The sequence below is a fragment of the Aethina tumida genome, chromosome 1, assembly GCF_024364675.1.
Source record: "Aethina tumida isolate Nest 87 chromosome 1, icAetTumi1.1, whole genome shotgun sequence".
NCBI classification, from domain to species: Eukaryota; Metazoa; Arthropoda; class Insecta; order Coleoptera; family Nitidulidae; genus Aethina; species Aethina tumida.
Window position 1 is genome coordinate 77,292,180 of NC_065435.1, and position 18,112 is coordinate 77,310,291.

At 35.4% G+C, this 18,112-nt stretch overlaps 3 protein-coding genes across 4 annotated transcripts in view; 1 reads left to right on the forward strand and 2 right to left on the reverse strand.

The window, feature by feature from the left end:
* Window positions 1–10,789, forward strand: part of LOC109600519 (integrin alpha-PS1) — a 29,842-nt gene extending 19,053 nt beyond the window's left edge. Inside the window, exons 2-11 of one of the 2 annotated variants that reach the window (XM_049962161.1) lie at window positions 3,891–4,018; window positions 4,400–4,417; window positions 6,437–7,130; window positions 7,183–7,710; window positions 7,763–8,006; window positions 8,073–8,393; window positions 8,905–9,149; window positions 9,212–9,644; window positions 9,702–9,917; window positions 9,971–10,789. In XM_049962161.1, coding sequence (XP_049818118.1) covers window positions 3,891–4,018; window positions 4,400–4,417; window positions 6,437–7,130; window positions 7,183–7,710; window positions 7,763–8,006; window positions 8,073–8,393; window positions 8,905–9,149; window positions 9,212–9,644; window positions 9,702–9,917; window positions 9,971–10,171 — 3,028 coding nt within the window. In that variant the 3' untranslated portion in view covers window positions 10,172–10,789. The remainder of the gene's footprint in view (window positions 1–3,890; window positions 4,019–4,399; window positions 4,418–6,436; window positions 7,131–7,182; window positions 7,711–7,762; window positions 8,007–8,072; window positions 8,394–8,904; window positions 9,150–9,211; window positions 9,645–9,701; window positions 9,918–9,970) is intronic. The other variant, XM_049962162.1, reaches the window with a different exon arrangement.
* Window positions 3,108–3,794, reverse strand: LOC109600532 (protamine-like). The gene has a single exon (XM_020016691.2). It carries the CDS (start codon window positions 3,684–3,686, stop codon window positions 3,207–3,209), a length of 480 nt encoding a protein of 159 aa, XP_019872250.1. The 5' UTR covers window positions 3,687–3,794; the 3' UTR covers window positions 3,108–3,206.
* Window positions 10,790–10,830: 41 nt separating the features above from the next.
* Window positions 10,831–17,611, reverse strand: LOC109600522 (guanine nucleotide-binding protein G(o) subunit alpha-like). Its single transcript, XM_020016680.2, has 3 exons — window positions 17,270–17,611; window positions 14,960–15,305; window positions 10,831–12,243 (listed from the first exon to the last, which is right to left on the reverse strand). Exons 1-3 carry the CDS (start codon window positions 17,391–17,393, stop codon window positions 11,634–11,636), a joined length of 1,080 nt encoding a protein of 359 aa, XP_019872239.1. The 5' UTR covers window positions 17,394–17,611; the 3' UTR covers window positions 10,831–11,633.
* Window positions 17,612–18,112: the final 501 nt, after the last annotated feature.

Below are 18,112 nucleotides of genomic sequence, written 5' to 3' on the forward strand. Positions count from 1 at the left end.
CTAAGCGTTACAAACCCAATAATAGGTTTGCAATTGTTTGTGCATTTGAGATAAGAAATAATCAGGAAGTTTCTCACTATCTATCCAAGTCGCTTTGGTTTAGGCATTTCGAATGAAATCGAAGGGAATAAAGTCGCTGCAAGGTGCAATTAACTCATTTGAATAATGCGAAATGGCAATCTGGACAAGGCCACTTCAGGTCGTTGCTTTTTCCATGTAAATTATGCATTAATAACTACTGCAAAACCCGTAATCATTGCTTATATGTTTGTTTTCAATAATGGATTTTAATTTGTCGATGATAATCATTGTTTATCTTCTCAACGGTTTCGGCAAAATAATTCGAAATGTGCACCTCAGTATGAGTTACATGTTAAATCAATATTATGTAATTGTTTAAATTGAAATTAGAGTCCCGTGACCTTCTGTGTCGGCAGTTCCTTTTTTTCCATGCGATTAGTTATTCATGGTGTTTCGTTTTTAGTCGAGGAACACAAACGCGTCGTGACATCATTAGATCCAAATTAGCCGTTGCGACGTGACATTTTTCCTGGGTCGAGGCCGGTGAAAATTATTTTCACACTGATAATCAATCTATAATGCAATTGTGTTTTGTTTAAAGTTTTATCTCGGGTAAATAGTCGTTAGTTAAACGGAAATAGGCGATTTTTTCCTCACGACATAAATCACCAAATGGTTCTGGAGCATTGAAAGAAGGCACACCCCGAAAGCACTTAGCACACCGATTTTAGACCTTTATCTTTCGGTAAAGGGGCTTCCGTTTTACACCATGCGGGGCATAAACCGTCGAAAACGTCCGCGTTTATTTATATTTTTTTTGATAAGGACATTGAAAAGGTATTTTTGGAAGGGGCGTTAAGGGAATTATCGGTTTTCGGTTACCCAATGGGTGCCGCCCGCTTCGATATCACTGCTTTTAAGTGAATTAGAGCTGACAAACTCGATATGTTCGAACATGTGGCCCACGTACTTATTTATGTGGTGTTAATAACTTATAATTTGTATTTTAAAATAATTAAACCGTTTTTATTATCACATCACTGGATGATATAATTTTAAACAACCATGAAAAATAGCAAAGAAATGTTCTCATGAGATCCGAACGTTTCGATAAGTTATCATCGCCAATTAAATTCTTCCACGGCTTATTCAAGTGTCACTGAATAATTTAGCGTTGCTCGCAAACAGAACACGAGTACATTTATCTTGACCATTAGTACTGAACCGTACACACACACACACACACACGCACACACACAGACACACGGTGTTTGTGCAAACCCAAAGTGTTTACATAGCCGGAAATCGTCCTGCTAACTCTATTAGTTCGGTTTGTTTGCTTTAAATGTGAGCTTTCACACGGAATTTTTTCTTGTCCATTGTGATGGCAATTAGTTTTCGATTTATTATATTAAACGAAATAATTAGGTCCGATTGGATTGATTAACGTCGGACAGTTTTCCGACGATTGCCCCTTTTTCGTTTAACGAGGCAATTTACTGTTATTAAATATTGGAATTACCGACCGGTTTGCTCGAGAGAAAGAAAAAAAGACACGGGGATGCGGTAATTGGATCGAAATCGCGCCGAGAAAAACTTTAATTGCGAGGTTCCGTTAGATGTATGTTTAAATAATTTAATAAAAACATCTGTTTATCATCAAATGAATGGATTAGGTTTTTAAAAATGACAATAGTTTGGCAAGAAGCAGTGAAAATATTTGGCTCGCGTTCAAACATGCATATTGCATAGGCTAAAACTTCACAGTCACCGCTCCATAAATGTCCCACGGGATAAATTATTATTTTATTCAGCATTTGATAGAAATGTACCAATTTTATTTTAGCTGGGGTGTATTTCACGCTATAGGGTGCGATATTGTTATGATAAATCGCCGACACACTAGACCACATTATCCGCTCCCTGATATTAGTTTCTGGTTACTTCTTCCTTTGGAAAAAACGGTGTCGCGTTTGTGGATATCATTTTACACACTGTCGCGCGAAGTAGAAAAAAGTCAGACGCACTTAGCGCCCATTTCCGCTTGGCTCTTCGTTTATTAATAGACCTTTTCGTACTTCGATGTCTTCTCTCGTGAGTGAGGATAATTTGTTGGTAACAATAGTTTTATCGTTGACAATGGAACCACTAGTGTTTGTTTTGGAACGCATCCAGGTAGAAAAATTAGCTTGGGCCTTTTTTCAGTCACACAATGACCATTTTATATTATACACACGTGTGTTCATCCATAAATGATTATGATGAACTGGCTCCATACTCTTGAAAAACATTAACGACTGTTTCAGAAATAAACGTTAGTAATGACTTCCAAATAAATGTTTTTGTGGAATTTTGTGAATGATTATCTTTTATCCTAGAATTGAATTATTATTCATAAATATATCAATCTATTATCTATGTACTTTACGCTAGATATGCATATTAACTATAAATTGTGTTTTATCCCATTTATTCAGTCTTGTTACCAGTTTCCATCAGATAACATCAGATGCACATGAGCACAGAAGCGGTGGAACGCAGAGGCGTCGCCTCGACAACAAAAATGTTCATATCGACCGTTTAAAATCGCTTGCATATCGAGAAAATATCACCCTATAAATAACTCGAACCGTTTACATTTCTATAATACATTGCCGTGTTGCAGGAGTACAATTTAGATCCAATTTTAGACCAATTAAGCAGTCAATTCGACCAGGTGTTTTGAATTCGACTAATTTCCAATGTTTGTTTTTCCTTGCCATCATAAATATTTACGCAGACAGCGTCACTCACATCGAAGCATTTTTTTTTATTTAAATTAGATTATCGCGACTATCCTGTCTGTACTAGTCATAAATATTAATTCCGAGTCCGGCCCTATATTCAATTATGTTAATTCCTGCTAATTAATAAAACCAGAATGTGTCGTGCTGCCACTTTGTCTAACAATGCTTCCATGTTTGAGGGTTCGTCCACATTCTTATGCAGAGGATGTTAATCAGCGCATTCGGACATGGTTCTCTAATCTTGTTGCGTGAAATGACTGACACCTGCGTCAAAAATTGACAATGAAACACGAAAAGCTGTAAGCTTGCACGTATTAATTTATTCCACAATATAAACAGAAAGTAAAGTTATATAACATTGACCAACGAAAAATTTGTATAAAGGACCGAATTATTATTCTAGAGCCCGCACACGCTCTTCTTGCGTCGCCTCCTTCTGCTCCTGCCACATTTACTCCTGCTGCGCCTGTGTCTGCGCCTGTGCCTCCTTGTCCCACATTCCGAATGCTTCCTCCTCCTCCTCCTCTTTCGTTTCTGCGAGCTTTTCTCGCACGCCTCCCTATAGAACTTCTCCCGCTGCTTCACGTTCATCATGCACCATCTCTTGGCGCCCTCTATCGCCACCTTGGTTTGCGGCCAGCCGCAGTGCGTTTGTCTGAACACGCGCAGGAAATTCAGGAAGGGATTCGACGTCGCCTTACCGCGCCTGCACTTTTTCATCTTGGCGCAGCGGCGACGGCTGCGCGAGCTACGTCGCCGTCTGCGCATCGACTTCATTTTTTTGCGGCAACGCAGGATCTTGCTGATGATCGCGCAGGAACTCGAACCGAGTTTCCTGCTCTTGCACTTCGTACGGGACGAGCATCTCGATCCCGTCATGGTTTTACACGTATAATTTTGATTATATGGGGAATTTTCGCTGAAGTATTACCGGGGCTTTAATTCATTTCACATTTCTACCACGTTATGTTGTTGCTTTTTCGCTATAGAAACGTGATATGACGTTCAAAGCTCACTGTTCCCGTATTATTTAATAGACTGACGAATTTCTAGATGTCTTTTTAATTAGTTATTTTATTTTAGGTTATTAGTGGGTGCTCCAAGAGCAAACAATGATCAGCCAAACACGAACCGTTCAGGGGCCCTATTTAAATGTCCCATCGACCACGACGTTGCAAATTGCGTTCAAGTACCAACCGACGGGAAAAGAAGTAAGTGCCCTTCCGTAACATTTGCCCAAAAGTCTAATCAGTATTTTAGAATAGTACTTCCAATGTATATTTGCAGGATAAGTCACATAGAGTGTAAAAAACACATGATAGATTAAAAAGTAATGTTACATGTTAGTTAGCAGCTATTGTATCGTCTGGGGTGTGACCGCAACAAAATTTTGCACAGGAAAAACTACAATTAATCATTTCGTTGGAGTTTTCCTGTAGATTTTTTGTGCGGTTTGCCCCACGCAGGATAGCTTTAGTGTGTGAGTCCTGTTTAGTTATAATGTAGAACCACATTCGTATTTTTATGCCCCCAAAAAAATTTTTTGCCACGGGGATGAAAATTTGATTTTTTTTGTTTTGGTGCCATTCCAGATGCTGCGGGGATTTATCGTAAGTGGTGGTCACGAAAATAAAACTGTACCCTAAATCGGTACCCTTTTTTTTGGTAATAGCATGCCGTATTAGCTCTTAATTATTTTTTATGTTACTTGCATGGTTCTTTTTTGCATGTCGCATGTTTCTTGTAGATAGTTTCATGTTTTAGCCTTTGGTAGTAGAGCTGCTTCTGTTTATGCATTTGTTCACTGTTTTACACTTCCAATTGTGCGCGTGAGAAACGATACTTCGTTTCCTGGAGCACGATTTGTTGCTGCACAACAGCCACAAATTATATTAATTCATTAACAACATTCGGTTAATATTTCCACGATTTCGAATAAAAATCGCGTGTCGAAAACAGATCATTGGGAGTTATTAATAAATCATTGACAGCAGTGTAGGTCATCGGCTTTTGCAAGCTAGAACTGCAGAACGAGTTTTCTTAAGCATTTAAACGCCAATTTACTGAAGACATTGTTTAGGAGTATACTTAACTTTATTTTAACTGTTAACTTTAATAATTTCCATCGTGTTATGAAACAACAAAGAGATCCTATGTTATCAACAGCCCCACTAAATAAACTTAGATAAGATTGCCAGTACAAACATACACAAGCAAACATTAATAAATCCAGGGAGTACACATGAATTCACTCTGTCTGAAAATTGGCGTTTCTAGTTGAAAAAATTGCATGTGACGTGCCAGTCACAAACTAACAAAGTTTTCGTAACCTTTTGACCAGTTTAATTACAATATCTAGGACACTAATGAGCTCATGTATTTCCAACAATTATGTTCCCGTTTATTTTGTGCAGTTCATAAATTTCAGTAGGATTGTTTTAACAGTTCTCATGCATGGACCCTCGACTTTAATGCCTAACGGCGACAGAAACTTAAAAACTGAAACGGTTAACATACAAACATAACGCCGTAGTCAAAGATTTTCACTGCTTGTTGGAGATTAATTAAAATAACTAATAAAATTAATAACAAATAACCGAAAAACAAGACCACAAAATGAGTATTGAAGTGTGGCGGTTTTGCGCAGTGTCCGTTGATTTTATTTCTACGAGTTTGTGCATCTGTTTGTGGAGTTTTTATTATTTAAAGAGCTTTGTACAACTTGGACAGTTGTTTTGTTGATTATTCAGCCTTTTGAGAAGCATAGTGTATATAGAGAGCAAGTTTTGTACATAATTGCCCTTTTTGACGATTTTATTAGTGGTATTGGTAAATTATAGTCGTCAAGATTGGTAAAGTTTGCTGAGCATTTGTTATTTTTTTATTTATAGGAGAAAATATTCATTGGAGTTGCATCTTGAATGTTTTCTCATCAAGTTTTAGCCAGTTTTAATACTAACTGTTAGTCTTAGACGCAATTGCTTACATTTATTGTAATTCGATCGGTTCGCACCACCATCAAGAAATTTTTATTGTATAATGCACAACATTACCACTTTGCAATTATGATAAATGTGACCAGTTTATTTTTTATTTACTAATATTTGTTCTGTAATAGGTGAAGAAGTTGCGGCTGAAAAAAACTGATTTTTTCACATTCTTTGCAATGCTCATATGTTATGTAAATTAAACAATTTTAAAAACAATTAAACAGTTTATGTATGCATAATAATACACTGAAAATATGATATTGAACACATGACCTAAATGGTGACCTGTAGTTCATTCCTAATATTTAGTTTATTTAACGATAATAATATTAATTATCAATCATTACTTATGTTGTCAAACATCAGAGAATATGCTTAAAACAGGAATTCATACAGTTTTATTTTGTTAATGTGTAATAAAAAACAGCACTATTTAAAAGATTTTACAAATTCCTTCATTTATTCATAAATTAATGCAAAAAATTTATTTTTTATTCGACTGTAAACTAAAAGTAGTACCAAAAGCACCGTGCATAAACTGTACAAATTTCGTCATCATAGTGCATCACCTAAAATACAATCGTAATTTTCTTCACCTGTTACTAACCATTGTAAACAACACTGATCGAATCCATTCAGTTACCAGTCACGATTACGAGGACGAAACCGAAACCGACACGAAACTGATGCCGCCGCTCGTGAACGAAGAGATCAAAGACGACCAGTGGCTGGGCGTCTCTCTCAAGTCCCAAGGACCCGGAGGCCAGGTGGTGATATGTGCCCACCGCTACATACAGAAGAAGATGGCCGGTGAGAAGGAGTTCGACCATTTAGGCAATGGACTATGTTACGTTCTGGACAAAAAGTTAGGGTTGGTGAGCAATTGGGAACCGTGCAGGGGTCGCATCGCCGACGGTTACTACAGACATTTTGGCCTGTGCCAAGCGGGCGTCAGCATTGATTTCCAAGACGAGATGTTGATTGTTGGGGCACCAGGTGTTTACACGTGGCGCGGCATCATCATGAGCAAATCTATCGATGAAAATTTTCTAATGAAGGACAACACGGTTTATCAAGCGCATGTTGATGTTGAAGACACAATTCTCGATAAATACAGTTACTTGGGGATGAGCGTCGCCAATGGAAACTTCTTTAAGAAGAACGCGATGGTATATGTGGCTGGGGCGCCCAGGTCCAATCATTCCGGGCAGGTGTTCTTTTACAGTAAGAATAAGACGGATAGTATGGAACTGTTAAAATTCATCAGTGGTGACGGGGATTTCACTTCGAGTTTCGGCTATCAAATCCTATCCGAAGACATCAACAGCGACGGGTAAGTCTTCAACTATGTTAATATCTCATCATTACTGAACTTATTCTCACAGGTACAGCGATTTGATAGTGTCAGCTCCGTTTTACTACGATGACAAGACAAATAGAGGCGGCAAAGTTTACGTGTATACCAATTTAAGGAACTGCTCGGGATATTCCGATGAATGTGCTTACAAAACGTTGACTGGCCCAAAGTCATCCAGATTTGGTTTCTCTTTGGCCTCACTAGGTGATATCAACAAAGATGGATACATGGATATAGCAATTGGGGCTCCCTACGAGGAACATGGCGGTGCCATCTACATTTATCTAGGCGGCAGCGAAGAACTTAAGCTCTCGCAGGTGATTCGTGAAAAGCGTGGCACTAAGACTCTAGGGTACTCGCTAAGTGCCAACGTAGACGTGGACAATAATAACTACCCTGACTTACTCGCCGGAGATTACGAAGGAAATCAGGTGTTGTTGTACAAAACGAGGCCTATTATTGACATCCATATTAAGATTGAAAGTCAGGACATAAAAAACAAAATTAACGTGTCGAGCAAGGGATGTTCGGAAGATTTAAATGCGAATAACACTTGGTAAAACCGTTTACTATCTATATTACTCTTGTTTGAGGTTTCTTTGTTGCAGTTTCTCATTCAAATCATGTATCAACTTTGTGGGTGATATCAAGGGTAACAAACATTTCGATTTGCATTTGTTGATCAGAGAGAACACAACGACTACAAGACAAAGGGTTTGGATTAAAAATTCAAATTTAAAAAGCAATACGAAAAGTACAACGATTAAAATAGACATTGTGAAAAGAACTTATTGCACGCAAGAGATAGTTTATATTGAAGAGTTCGTGAGAAACTATCTAAAACCCATTGATGTATGTTAATTTATATAATTTAATAGGTTTGTTCAAATTTGATAATATAATTCAATTTTATTTCAGATGGTTGTAGAGTATAAATTGCCAGATATAGACCCTCACTCTCCAATATTGAATAAGACGTCGATAAAAAGTTTCTCGGTCGAATTCCAGAAAGACTGTGAATCCCAGTGCGTGTCTGATTTGGTTCTGTCAAGAGCCCTCCTTCAAAACTTGACTAGCGTCCAGGTTAACGGCAAAGAGAAATATACAATTCACTCAACCAATGACAAAATAGTGTTGGAAATCGTGGTGGAAAACAGGGGGGATTCGGCGTACGAAGCAAAAGTGTTTGTCGAACATCCTGAACAATTGGCATACAACAAAATCATCAATAATAAAGTTGTGAGTTAATGAATAACCTTATTAACCGTAATGAAATGACCTACATTTGACGAAGCACCAGTTTTATTCGCAGACGAAGTTTTTACCTGATTTCTTTGCTTATGTCTATATCGTCATTTTTAAGTTAACAATTAATATTTTATTATTTATATTATTAATATTGACAAAATATTAAAATAATCTTGAATGAGTTATATTACAAAGTGTAAGAAATGTCGACAACAGGCGACACAAATGATGAGCTCGATGTAAATACTCACATCGCTCACTTATTTGACGATACACATGTTGACATTGTGCAAAGTCATATCTAATAAATAATAATAATTACCATTTCATTATTCTGTTGTGAAATACCAACAAAAAATCCCGAATAGTTAATTTGCTCGTAATTTGTCTATGAATATAATTAAAAGAGGTGTTGGTATGAATATCATTAAGAATAATGAATGATGATATTGTAATTGTTGATAGAAAATATTTACAAATAATAACTTAATCGTTTATTTAGGAAAAGATGGATTGTCATCGAGAAAACAACACATTGGTGATGTGCGACCTGGGCAATCCGTTCAAAAGGGTTCACGGCCCAGAAACCTTGTTGCTTAGCTTCGAAATAATAAAATCGAAAGGAAGCTCGTTGCATAATTTGCCCATAAATGTGTTCGTCAATTCGTCATCAATCAACAAATCGCATAAGACACGATCCGAACTGTTGATCTACCTCGAGAAAATCGCCGATTTCACCTTATCCGCGTAAGTAATTTAAGTAATTACAGTAATTTAAGTAGAACAGTTTTAATCAAAATATTATTTAGGAAAGCGACGAGCAACCTTCTGTATTACGACCAAGTAAGAGGTGAATCTGACATGAAAACGTTAGAAGACGTCGGTCCAAGAATACGACACATATACTCAATAGAAAATAAAGGTGACTGGGCACTGACTGATGTGAACGTCACCATTAACTGGCCCTATCAGGTACGAAGTTCCGGCGAAAATGGCAAATGGCTTCTTTATCTAGAGTCTATACCCAACTCTGAAAGTATAACTTGCACATACGACAGAAGTCTGTTGAATCCATTGCGCTTGAACATGTCGACGGACAAGGAAGACGAGGAGATCGGAAAACTTGTACAAATGAACACACGACGACGAAGAGACACAGCCAGATGGAAGAGGGACGAAGACAAAGTTGTGGACTACACGATAAAACACACCAACAATCAAGACCGCAAAGTCGTCACCATGGTCAGTGACGGTGTTTAATTAATTTGTTTCTCAATTTCAATAAAAATTAATTTTTAGGCATGCGGAAGATCGGCGCGATGCACGGAGATCAACTGTAGGATTCGGCAAGTGCCCATGCACTTGACCATTTCAGTTGAGATCAAATCTCGGTTATGGAATTCCACTTTGGCTGAGGACTATTCGAATATCGACTGGGTTTCGATAAAGTCATCGGCGAATATATCTTTCAATTCCGAGTTTACGCTCGCCGAGAACTCTAAAACATTTGTTGTGGTATGTTTTGATATATTTGTGTAGTGAATTCTACTGATTTGTTCTTTTTTCAGGCGGAGACTATAATGTACCCTGAAGTACTGCCGCAACATATCAGCTACTGGTACATTATTCTGGCGGCAGTTTTGGGCATTCTCGTACTAGGATTGTTAATATTTGTGTTATACAAGTGCGGCTTCTTCAAGCGCAAAAGGGCGAAAGATGCAACTTTAAAAGGGGCTATTATCACTGAGGAGAACAAGGAATTGCTATGAACCGTTTTTAATACGGATTCTTAACCAATTGTGATATTTATCTTATCGTGTAGGTGCTGCTGTATATAGTACTTAATTTTGTGAACAATTACGTTTACCCACCACTTTTAATGATCGTGTCGAATAATCAAATGTTTTTCTTAGAGAGTAGTAATATTATGTGGAACACTGCGTTTATCCGCGGAAATAAATTTAATAGTTGCATATGAATGTATAGTGTGTTGGATACTGCCATTTTATTAGTGAATTCACAACATTCTAATAAGAAATAATTAGAATATATGCAAATATGTACTGAATATGTTGAAATATAAGACTGTAAATACCAATCGAATTTTAACAGCATATTTGAGACCAAAATTATTATAATTAACACCAAATCGTATTACTATCACATTTTATTCATGCAGTAACTAGCTACAATTTTTTCATCAATCATTTTTGTTATTTAATTTTAAGTGTTTAAATAAAATGAGTGAATGTATAGATATGATGCATTACTATATTATTAAGCAAATACTTTTAGGCTATGTTGTAAATATTTTATTTTATGGAGTATTTCATAATGTTTTTAAATGTACATTTTTAAATTAAACGTTAATAAAACCTTTATATATATTTAGTAGTATTTATGTACCCAATAAATTAAACAACACACAATTACTACAAAAACTTTATTGCAAATTTTATGAAAAAAAAAACAAAAACCTACAATTTAAATCTTAGGCTTTAAAAAAATAAAATGCACATTTATATCACAATAAATTGTGATGTAAAGAGTGGCACATTTGCAGCTGCCTGTGGCAGAAAAAACGTGCCACATAACACCCGAACAACGGTCAAAACTTCGCTTTTACGCGTCCAGCGTTTCGTGATCGTTCAAGGCCTCCGTATCACAGCAATTTTTTATGCACAACAATTCAATATTAGTAATATTACAACAACGTCCAGGCTCCCACAAAATGGCAGTATAGATTAAGGGAAAATAATCTGTAAACTTGGACGATGTATACGGTCACTTCGTGTTAGTTTTAACATAGAACACACAGTGAGATCCATTCTATTTTGGCTTCTATCTATAAGGTACACTTAACAGTTATAAAATTGTGAACTACAACAAAAAATTCACGTCTAGTACGGATTGCACGATTATTTTTAGAGTTAATTGTAAATATTGGCAAGTTCTCAATTTTGTCAGTTTAGGAACTCTTATTTTTTAACACAAGGTACAAAATAGACTTATACTAACAAAAACAAGAATATAAAAATACCATTTTCAATTTGGCACGTTTGAGAATTTGATTAAGTCTATAAGTTTCGTTGTATGTTACATAATATCAAATAACGTCAATTGGCGAAAACACTGAAAATTACATAACGAATATCAGATATTTATAAGTTACATAATCTCTTCAATAATAATTAAAAGCTTTAAAAAAAAACAAATAACTTTCTAAACTAGTTAGAGCAGCATAATTTGGCTGACGTTCGACGTCATAACCATCTCCATGACGGCCTGGAACACGACCTGCACATTAGCAGTGTCCGTGGCAGTCGTAAAGTGCGGATAAACAAACTTCCTCGAGTTGCTGTTTTTCAATATGAACTTGTGTTGTATAAACAACGCACCACGATCTACATCCTTGTCTGGTCCTTTATAATCAGGAAAATAGAGCCGTAGATGTCGCTGCGAATATAAAATCTTTTCTCTGAACAAATCGAATTTGTTCAAAAAGAGTACGAAGCTTGCGTCTCGGAAGAACGCATTGTTGACAATTTGTCCGAACAAATTCAGACTCTCCTCCAGACGGTTCACGGTCGGATCTTCCAGTAGGGTCATGTCGTAACCGCTCAACGCGATTACGAAGAGCACCGCCCGCACGTCGTAGAAACAGTAGATCCACTTGTGGCGCTGCGAACGTTGTCCACCCACGTCGTACATGCTGACAATCGTCTCCCGGAAGCGGAACTGCGTTTCGATTATGCCCTGAGTTCGGACACGCGCTCTCAACACGTCCGTGGCATTCGGAACATACTTCGGGTCGCAGATTCTTTCCATGTTCTCAAACAAACTGAAAAAATATATTTTTATTGTTAAATGGTTTTATAATAAGCCTTAATTATCTGGTTGAAAAGAAAGTTATTGTTTTTCAACCTCAAAAATAAAATGCACGAATCTCAACTTAAACGCAACTTATTAATACAATTTTGGAGTTCTGGAAAAAACGTTTTGTGCATCATTTGCAATTGGAGTGTGTTTGGAGCTTGGGTATAGTCCAACCATTGTGTTGAATATCACCGATTGTTGTATTCTCATCACTTCTCATCACCAGTCAAAATTCAATCGAGAAACAGTTCGTTCACGAAATGACAAACGACGGTTTTTGCAAGTCTCATTGAATTCGTATGTCGAGTTTTTTTGGACATTCCAATATGTTTTAGATGTATAGAAATAGTGGTATACGTTAGCAGCAGCAAGCGAATTTATTTCAACTAACGACCTCAGTTGGTTGTAGTCAACATCAGATGGCTCATCTTCTTCAAGTCTCGTCCCCGCCGTCGAATTATTGAAACCACCATCGTGTTGTATGTTTGTTCCTGGGCGAAACACATTGTTGACGTCACGAGCAAATTGTGTGAATGAATTTGCTTCTTATCCATACATTATTTAAAGCCCTAAATAAATGGACTAATTATTTATACCTTTTAACTTAATAAGAATGTTTTAAACATTTTCTTTTCGACTGTTGTAATTTCATATATAACATAATTATAATAATTTTGTAGAATTGTTCAAGAAATATCAAAAATATATATTTTTTTAATTTTATACAAAATTGCTTCAGTAACCTATTTAAATTAAGAAGTTTCAGAACTGAATAAATTTGTAACTGCTCTAATCATATCCTGTTGTAAGAGATTTCAAATGTTTTCATTTTAGATGGAACTATATAACAATCTTAATTTTATATAGAAAGATTGAGAAATAACTTTATTTGATACAGACCTATTAAAAGTTTCAGAAGAGTCTTAATTTTATTATATACTGTTTACAAATTTTGCAAATTTATTATTTTTATTTAAAACCAAAAATTTAAATGAATTTTTATTTAAATTATGAAATTTCAAAACTTAATCTTCTAGAGAATTGTTTAACCGTTTTAGATGTTTTTTTAAATGTTCAATAAATTTTTTATTAAATTTTATAAATGTCTTGCTTACTAGGTGCGTAAGTTTAAAATGACGTTTTATTGTCAAGAGTTGGTATGTAAACCCTATTGAAGTATATGATGAACCCTAAGCGTTGTTTTGTCGGTAATACACCCCACTACAAAACGTCATATTCATTTAGTTGTTTGCGAGTTAGTGAAATACATTTTTTTCGTTGTAAATATGTCGTACGTGAATTTATACAAACAGCATTTGCGGTATACAAACACATCGAATTCTTGTAGAGCTTACAGCAATCTTGCTCTGACCGTCAATTGGCGATTTCAAAGTTATTGACGAAGAACGTGAAAATAGATACAACAAATGATGGCAGAGTTGTTGAATGTCACTCGCCAAGCCATTTCCGATGGCCTGAAAGGAACGACAGATGGAAAAGAGAATAACTGTGTGCGAAATGATGTGTTTACGCCAAAAAGAAACGGTTTCTTGCATCGGGTTGTAACTAGCTTTGAAAAATTGATATATTTTAATAGTCATGGGTAACACCAAGGAAACCATCAACATTGAGTGCTAAACCAGATCGTTTGGGGAAGAAGATACTGTGTATGTAGTGGGATCAGAAAGGAGTAGTGTCCATTCTCGACAACAAATGAACGATTTGAACCACGGATTGAACCAAAAACGACTAGAATGGGCTCGATAACACGATCATTCTGCAGCATAACAACGTTCCTATACATTTAATCAGAATGGTCAAAAAAACGGTTTCTTCGCTTGATTAGGACCTTCTATGCCACCCGCCGAATTCACCAGACCTGGCACCTTCTGATTGTATCGTTTCTCATCGATGGGACACCCTCTGGCTGAGCAATACTTTACAACTTTCAAAGATGTACGAAAATGGATTTCAATGAGAGATGAGAGATGAAGCTCTTGTTTGGAAATTACCGAAAGATGGTCAAAGTGTGGAGAAAACGATTGCCAATAGTTTGAATAAAAAATATTTTGCTATTGTTGTTAAGCAATTGTTTACTTTTCATAAATAAAACGACATTTTAAACTTGCGGACCTGGTGTATAGAACTGTTTCAATTTTATACAAAATCAGTAATTTAAAAGTATTTGAATTGCGTAAAAATTGATTAAAAAGTTGCACAACTGTCTTAATTGTAAAGAGTAAATTGTATAGAAATTGTAATTGTAATTGCAATTGTTGTTGTAAACATGAATATTTTATTTAAAATTATTTATCAAACAATTTTAAAAGAAACAATTTATGTAAAAGACATATTTTACTTCCGAGAACACATCAAATTTTATACTAGATTAGAACTATTCACAAAAACGTTTCCTGCAGTACATTCTATGGTCTCAGCATGAAAACGCACTCAACAAAAGCATAAACTAGTTTAGATCGAAGAAGAATCGGTCCAATTTCGGGGCACAGATGGGTCTAGAAATTCGCCTCGTCATTTCCAACAACAGCAATGTTCAATTGTAATAATCGTGGAGTCAATACGAAAATAACACACATACAAAACAAAAACCATATGGCCGGATAACTGAATCGATCGCATTCCGATCCTATTGTGAATCCCAAACCCAAAAACCAACTTACTATAATGCCGAATCGTTCAGCTCGTATTCATAACCTCGCGCCACCGCCAGACGGACGCCTCGATCCGACCACAGCGCCTGCAAGGACGCTGCAACGTTCGGGAGTACCGCGAAGCCCATGTCGAAACAGCTCTTGGCCACGAGCACGGTCTGGGCGTGCGCCTTGTTCCTGCTGTGTTCCAGGTTGATGCGCAAGATGCCCATGCCGGCCAGGACGTATTTCATCGAAGCCAACAGGTTGTCCAACACCGTTGGCCGGTAGCTGCTCAGTTCGGCGAGGGTAAAGCCGTCCGCGTGGATTATCTTCATCTGTTTGACTAGGGTACTTTTCCCGCTCTCTCCGGCACCTAAACACATTGAAAAATTTTCAATTAACAAAGTTAAAACCTTGACAGTAGATTTTCCCAAACACTAATTGATACGAGGTCGAATCGATTGTGTTAATAAAAACGTTTCAGTGTTTGTTGAATCGTAATTTCTCCAAAGCAAATAAATTGTACGCGCTTCGGTATGGAGTCCGGTTATGTAAATATTTATTCGGTACAATGTAATTTACGAGCGCATTGTGTAATTAAACACGCGTTTTGTTTATTCGATGCTTCATGTGAATAAAAACCGGGCGCATTTTTCTATACGGTTCCTGGAAAAATTACACCCACATATCCGGTTCAAATATGCTTTAACGCTGATTAATTTACAGGATGTACTGCGATTGGATTACAATGGTTTCATTGCAACCCCAAATACAATACAAAAAATTATACTTATTTTTATTAGTTTTTAATTTATTTCATTTGGGGTCAATAATATCAGTTAACATTAGGAAAGTCGTATCATGTTAAAAAGAATTTGTTTATAAAAATATTTTGTTTATTAGCCAAAATGGCACATTTGTCACGTATAAAATACATCAAAATTATGTAATTCAGAAAATCGAAAACAATTGTTCTTTGTATTGTTTTTCATATTACTGTAAACAACAAAAAATCATTTCCTTCATTAAATGTATAAGAGACTAGACTGATTAGGAATATTTTAAACCCAGGGACATGCATTCTAGTGTAACAGTGTACTAAATATACATTACTGCTTTTCTTATTTGATACGATTACTGAAATTTCATTACAATTTTAAATACTACGGAAAGGAAAAATCAGAGACAGTGACAGCTATGGATTATAAGAAATTGATCCCAGTAAGTATAAATAAAATTACAAACAATGTATACAACATTATTTTGTACTATAATATTTTAAACTGGTAATAAAAATTGTTAAAAATAATTTTATTTACGTTGTATTAATTATGATTATAGCAAAAATTGAATATAATACTCTGTGTAAAATAACTCTCTTTACAGTCAAGTAATGAAACAATTTTTTTATTCGTTTTTCTGTGATTATTATAGCTTGAAAGTTAAACTTTTTACAAAACAAGAGGAAATGCTATTTTTTCTATTATTAATAATTTTGTAATAGTTGGTTCAAAAAGTTTCTGTCTACAATTTTAACATTTTCGAATTCTACATAAAATATCTGCAAATATGAGAATCGGAAAATTATTAATATTACAATTATTAAATTTACAAATAATTATGTCAATTGTATTAGTAACTGTTGAACATATTGTGTTACGATTATTTACCGTACAAAAATGAATGTAATTCAACTGAAAATATTTTATAAACTATACTGATTTTATAGATTGTAAAACACGTAATTTTCATTAACAACAAGACATAACAAGTAGCTTAAGGGTATGATAATTTATAGCAGTAGGTAAAAAGTCATTGAGGTGTATTTCAAAAAGTCAAAGTAAAAGTTAAATGTTACAATAAGTTTCTATGAAAATGCTTTTACCTGCTCTATATCTATTATACTTTTTATGAATTGAGCACGTTTTAACTCATGTTCTTTTTAGAGATAATAATATACAAACCGTTGGATTAACAGGGTTTTAGTGGTGTCTTGAAAATTTTAAATTGATATCTTATGCTAATTAATTAATTTTCACACTTTTTTGATAAGGTTTCGTATGAAATTAAATTATTAAACATATTATAACACTAAATAACATTAATAAAAAATATTGGGATTAATTGTTCTCTTCAATAAGACACATATTCTATTATATTTATTCTATATATCACATTTTTGACCAATGTAAATAATAATAATAATAATAAAAGAAAACTCCTGTCTGACTAAAATAGACATGAATAATAAATAAATCAATTGGACCAGATGAGTCAGTTTCAAAAAATCTCCAAAACCCACACTCGCGATTCTAAAAAAAACACCACTGCACTTACCAAGAAGCAGTATCTTGATGACATTGTTTTGTAATTTGGCGAATTCGCCCAGCTGCCGGTCGATTTCCTCGCTGCGCTTCTTCGCCCTGCCTTCTTCACGTTCTAGCGTTAAACATGCCCCCATTGCGCCCACATCACGACAACTATTTTGTCCGCACAAACCGATATATAGGTTAATTTCGGGTGGAGGTCAACACACTCTTCCTGTTTTCCCCGTGCCGTTCCAGACGGTGTTATCACTATGAATGACCGCGGCGATTTTTCTTAACACACAACGGACAGCATTGTCGGAATATGGAACGTGAGTGAACAAAGCATGTAAACAAATTTTTTAGTTGTTGACGTCGGTAGCGAAATCTGGCTGCCAAGCCGTGTATTACGGGCATTTAAACTTTAATGCGGGACATTTGAAAAATACAGTCTTTTAAATTATGCTTATTCGGTAGGCAAGTGACTTAACGCCACGGTGTAACAATGGTTGCCTCCTTTTTGAAAATATTTAAATATTTATATAAATTTATTTTCATATCATATCTATCGATGGAAAAGAGAGTACTCACCTGTTTTGTTCTAATTCATTGTAAGAAGTACAGAATATATTATAGAGAGTTAACTCTCAAAGTTTTTGGTAGTAGGCTCACATAATATGCAGTTCAACTATATTCAAGAGATCTTTTTGAGGACAAATATTTTCATTCATAGTAGTGACGAAATTGTTTATTTCTCTGTTGAGTCTTGTAGTTTGATATGGTTTTGTATGAAAGTTCTTGGATGTATTATTATATAAGATTCATTTTCACATAATTATATTAACAAACAATTTAATAACTTAAAGACGTATGC

Bases quoted from the DNA above. Each gene is read 5' to 3' on its own strand.
- LOC109600532 (XM_020016691.2), bottom strand. From the start codon at position 3,686: ATGACGGGATCGAGATGCTCGTCCCGTACGAAGTGCAAGAGCAGGAAA.
- LOC109600522 (XM_020016680.2), bottom strand. From the start codon at position 17,393: ATGGGGGCATGTTTAACGCTAGAACGTGAAGAAGGCAGGGCGAAGAAG. The intron at 15,306-17,269 runs GTAAGTGCAGTG...CAATGTGTTTAG, and splicing joins CATCAAGATACTGCTTCTTG to GTGCCGGAGAGAGCGGGAAA. The intron at 12,244-14,959 runs GTAAGTTGGTTT...ATATTTTTTCAG, and splicing joins CTGAACGATTCGGCATTATA to TTTGTTTGAGAACATGGAAA.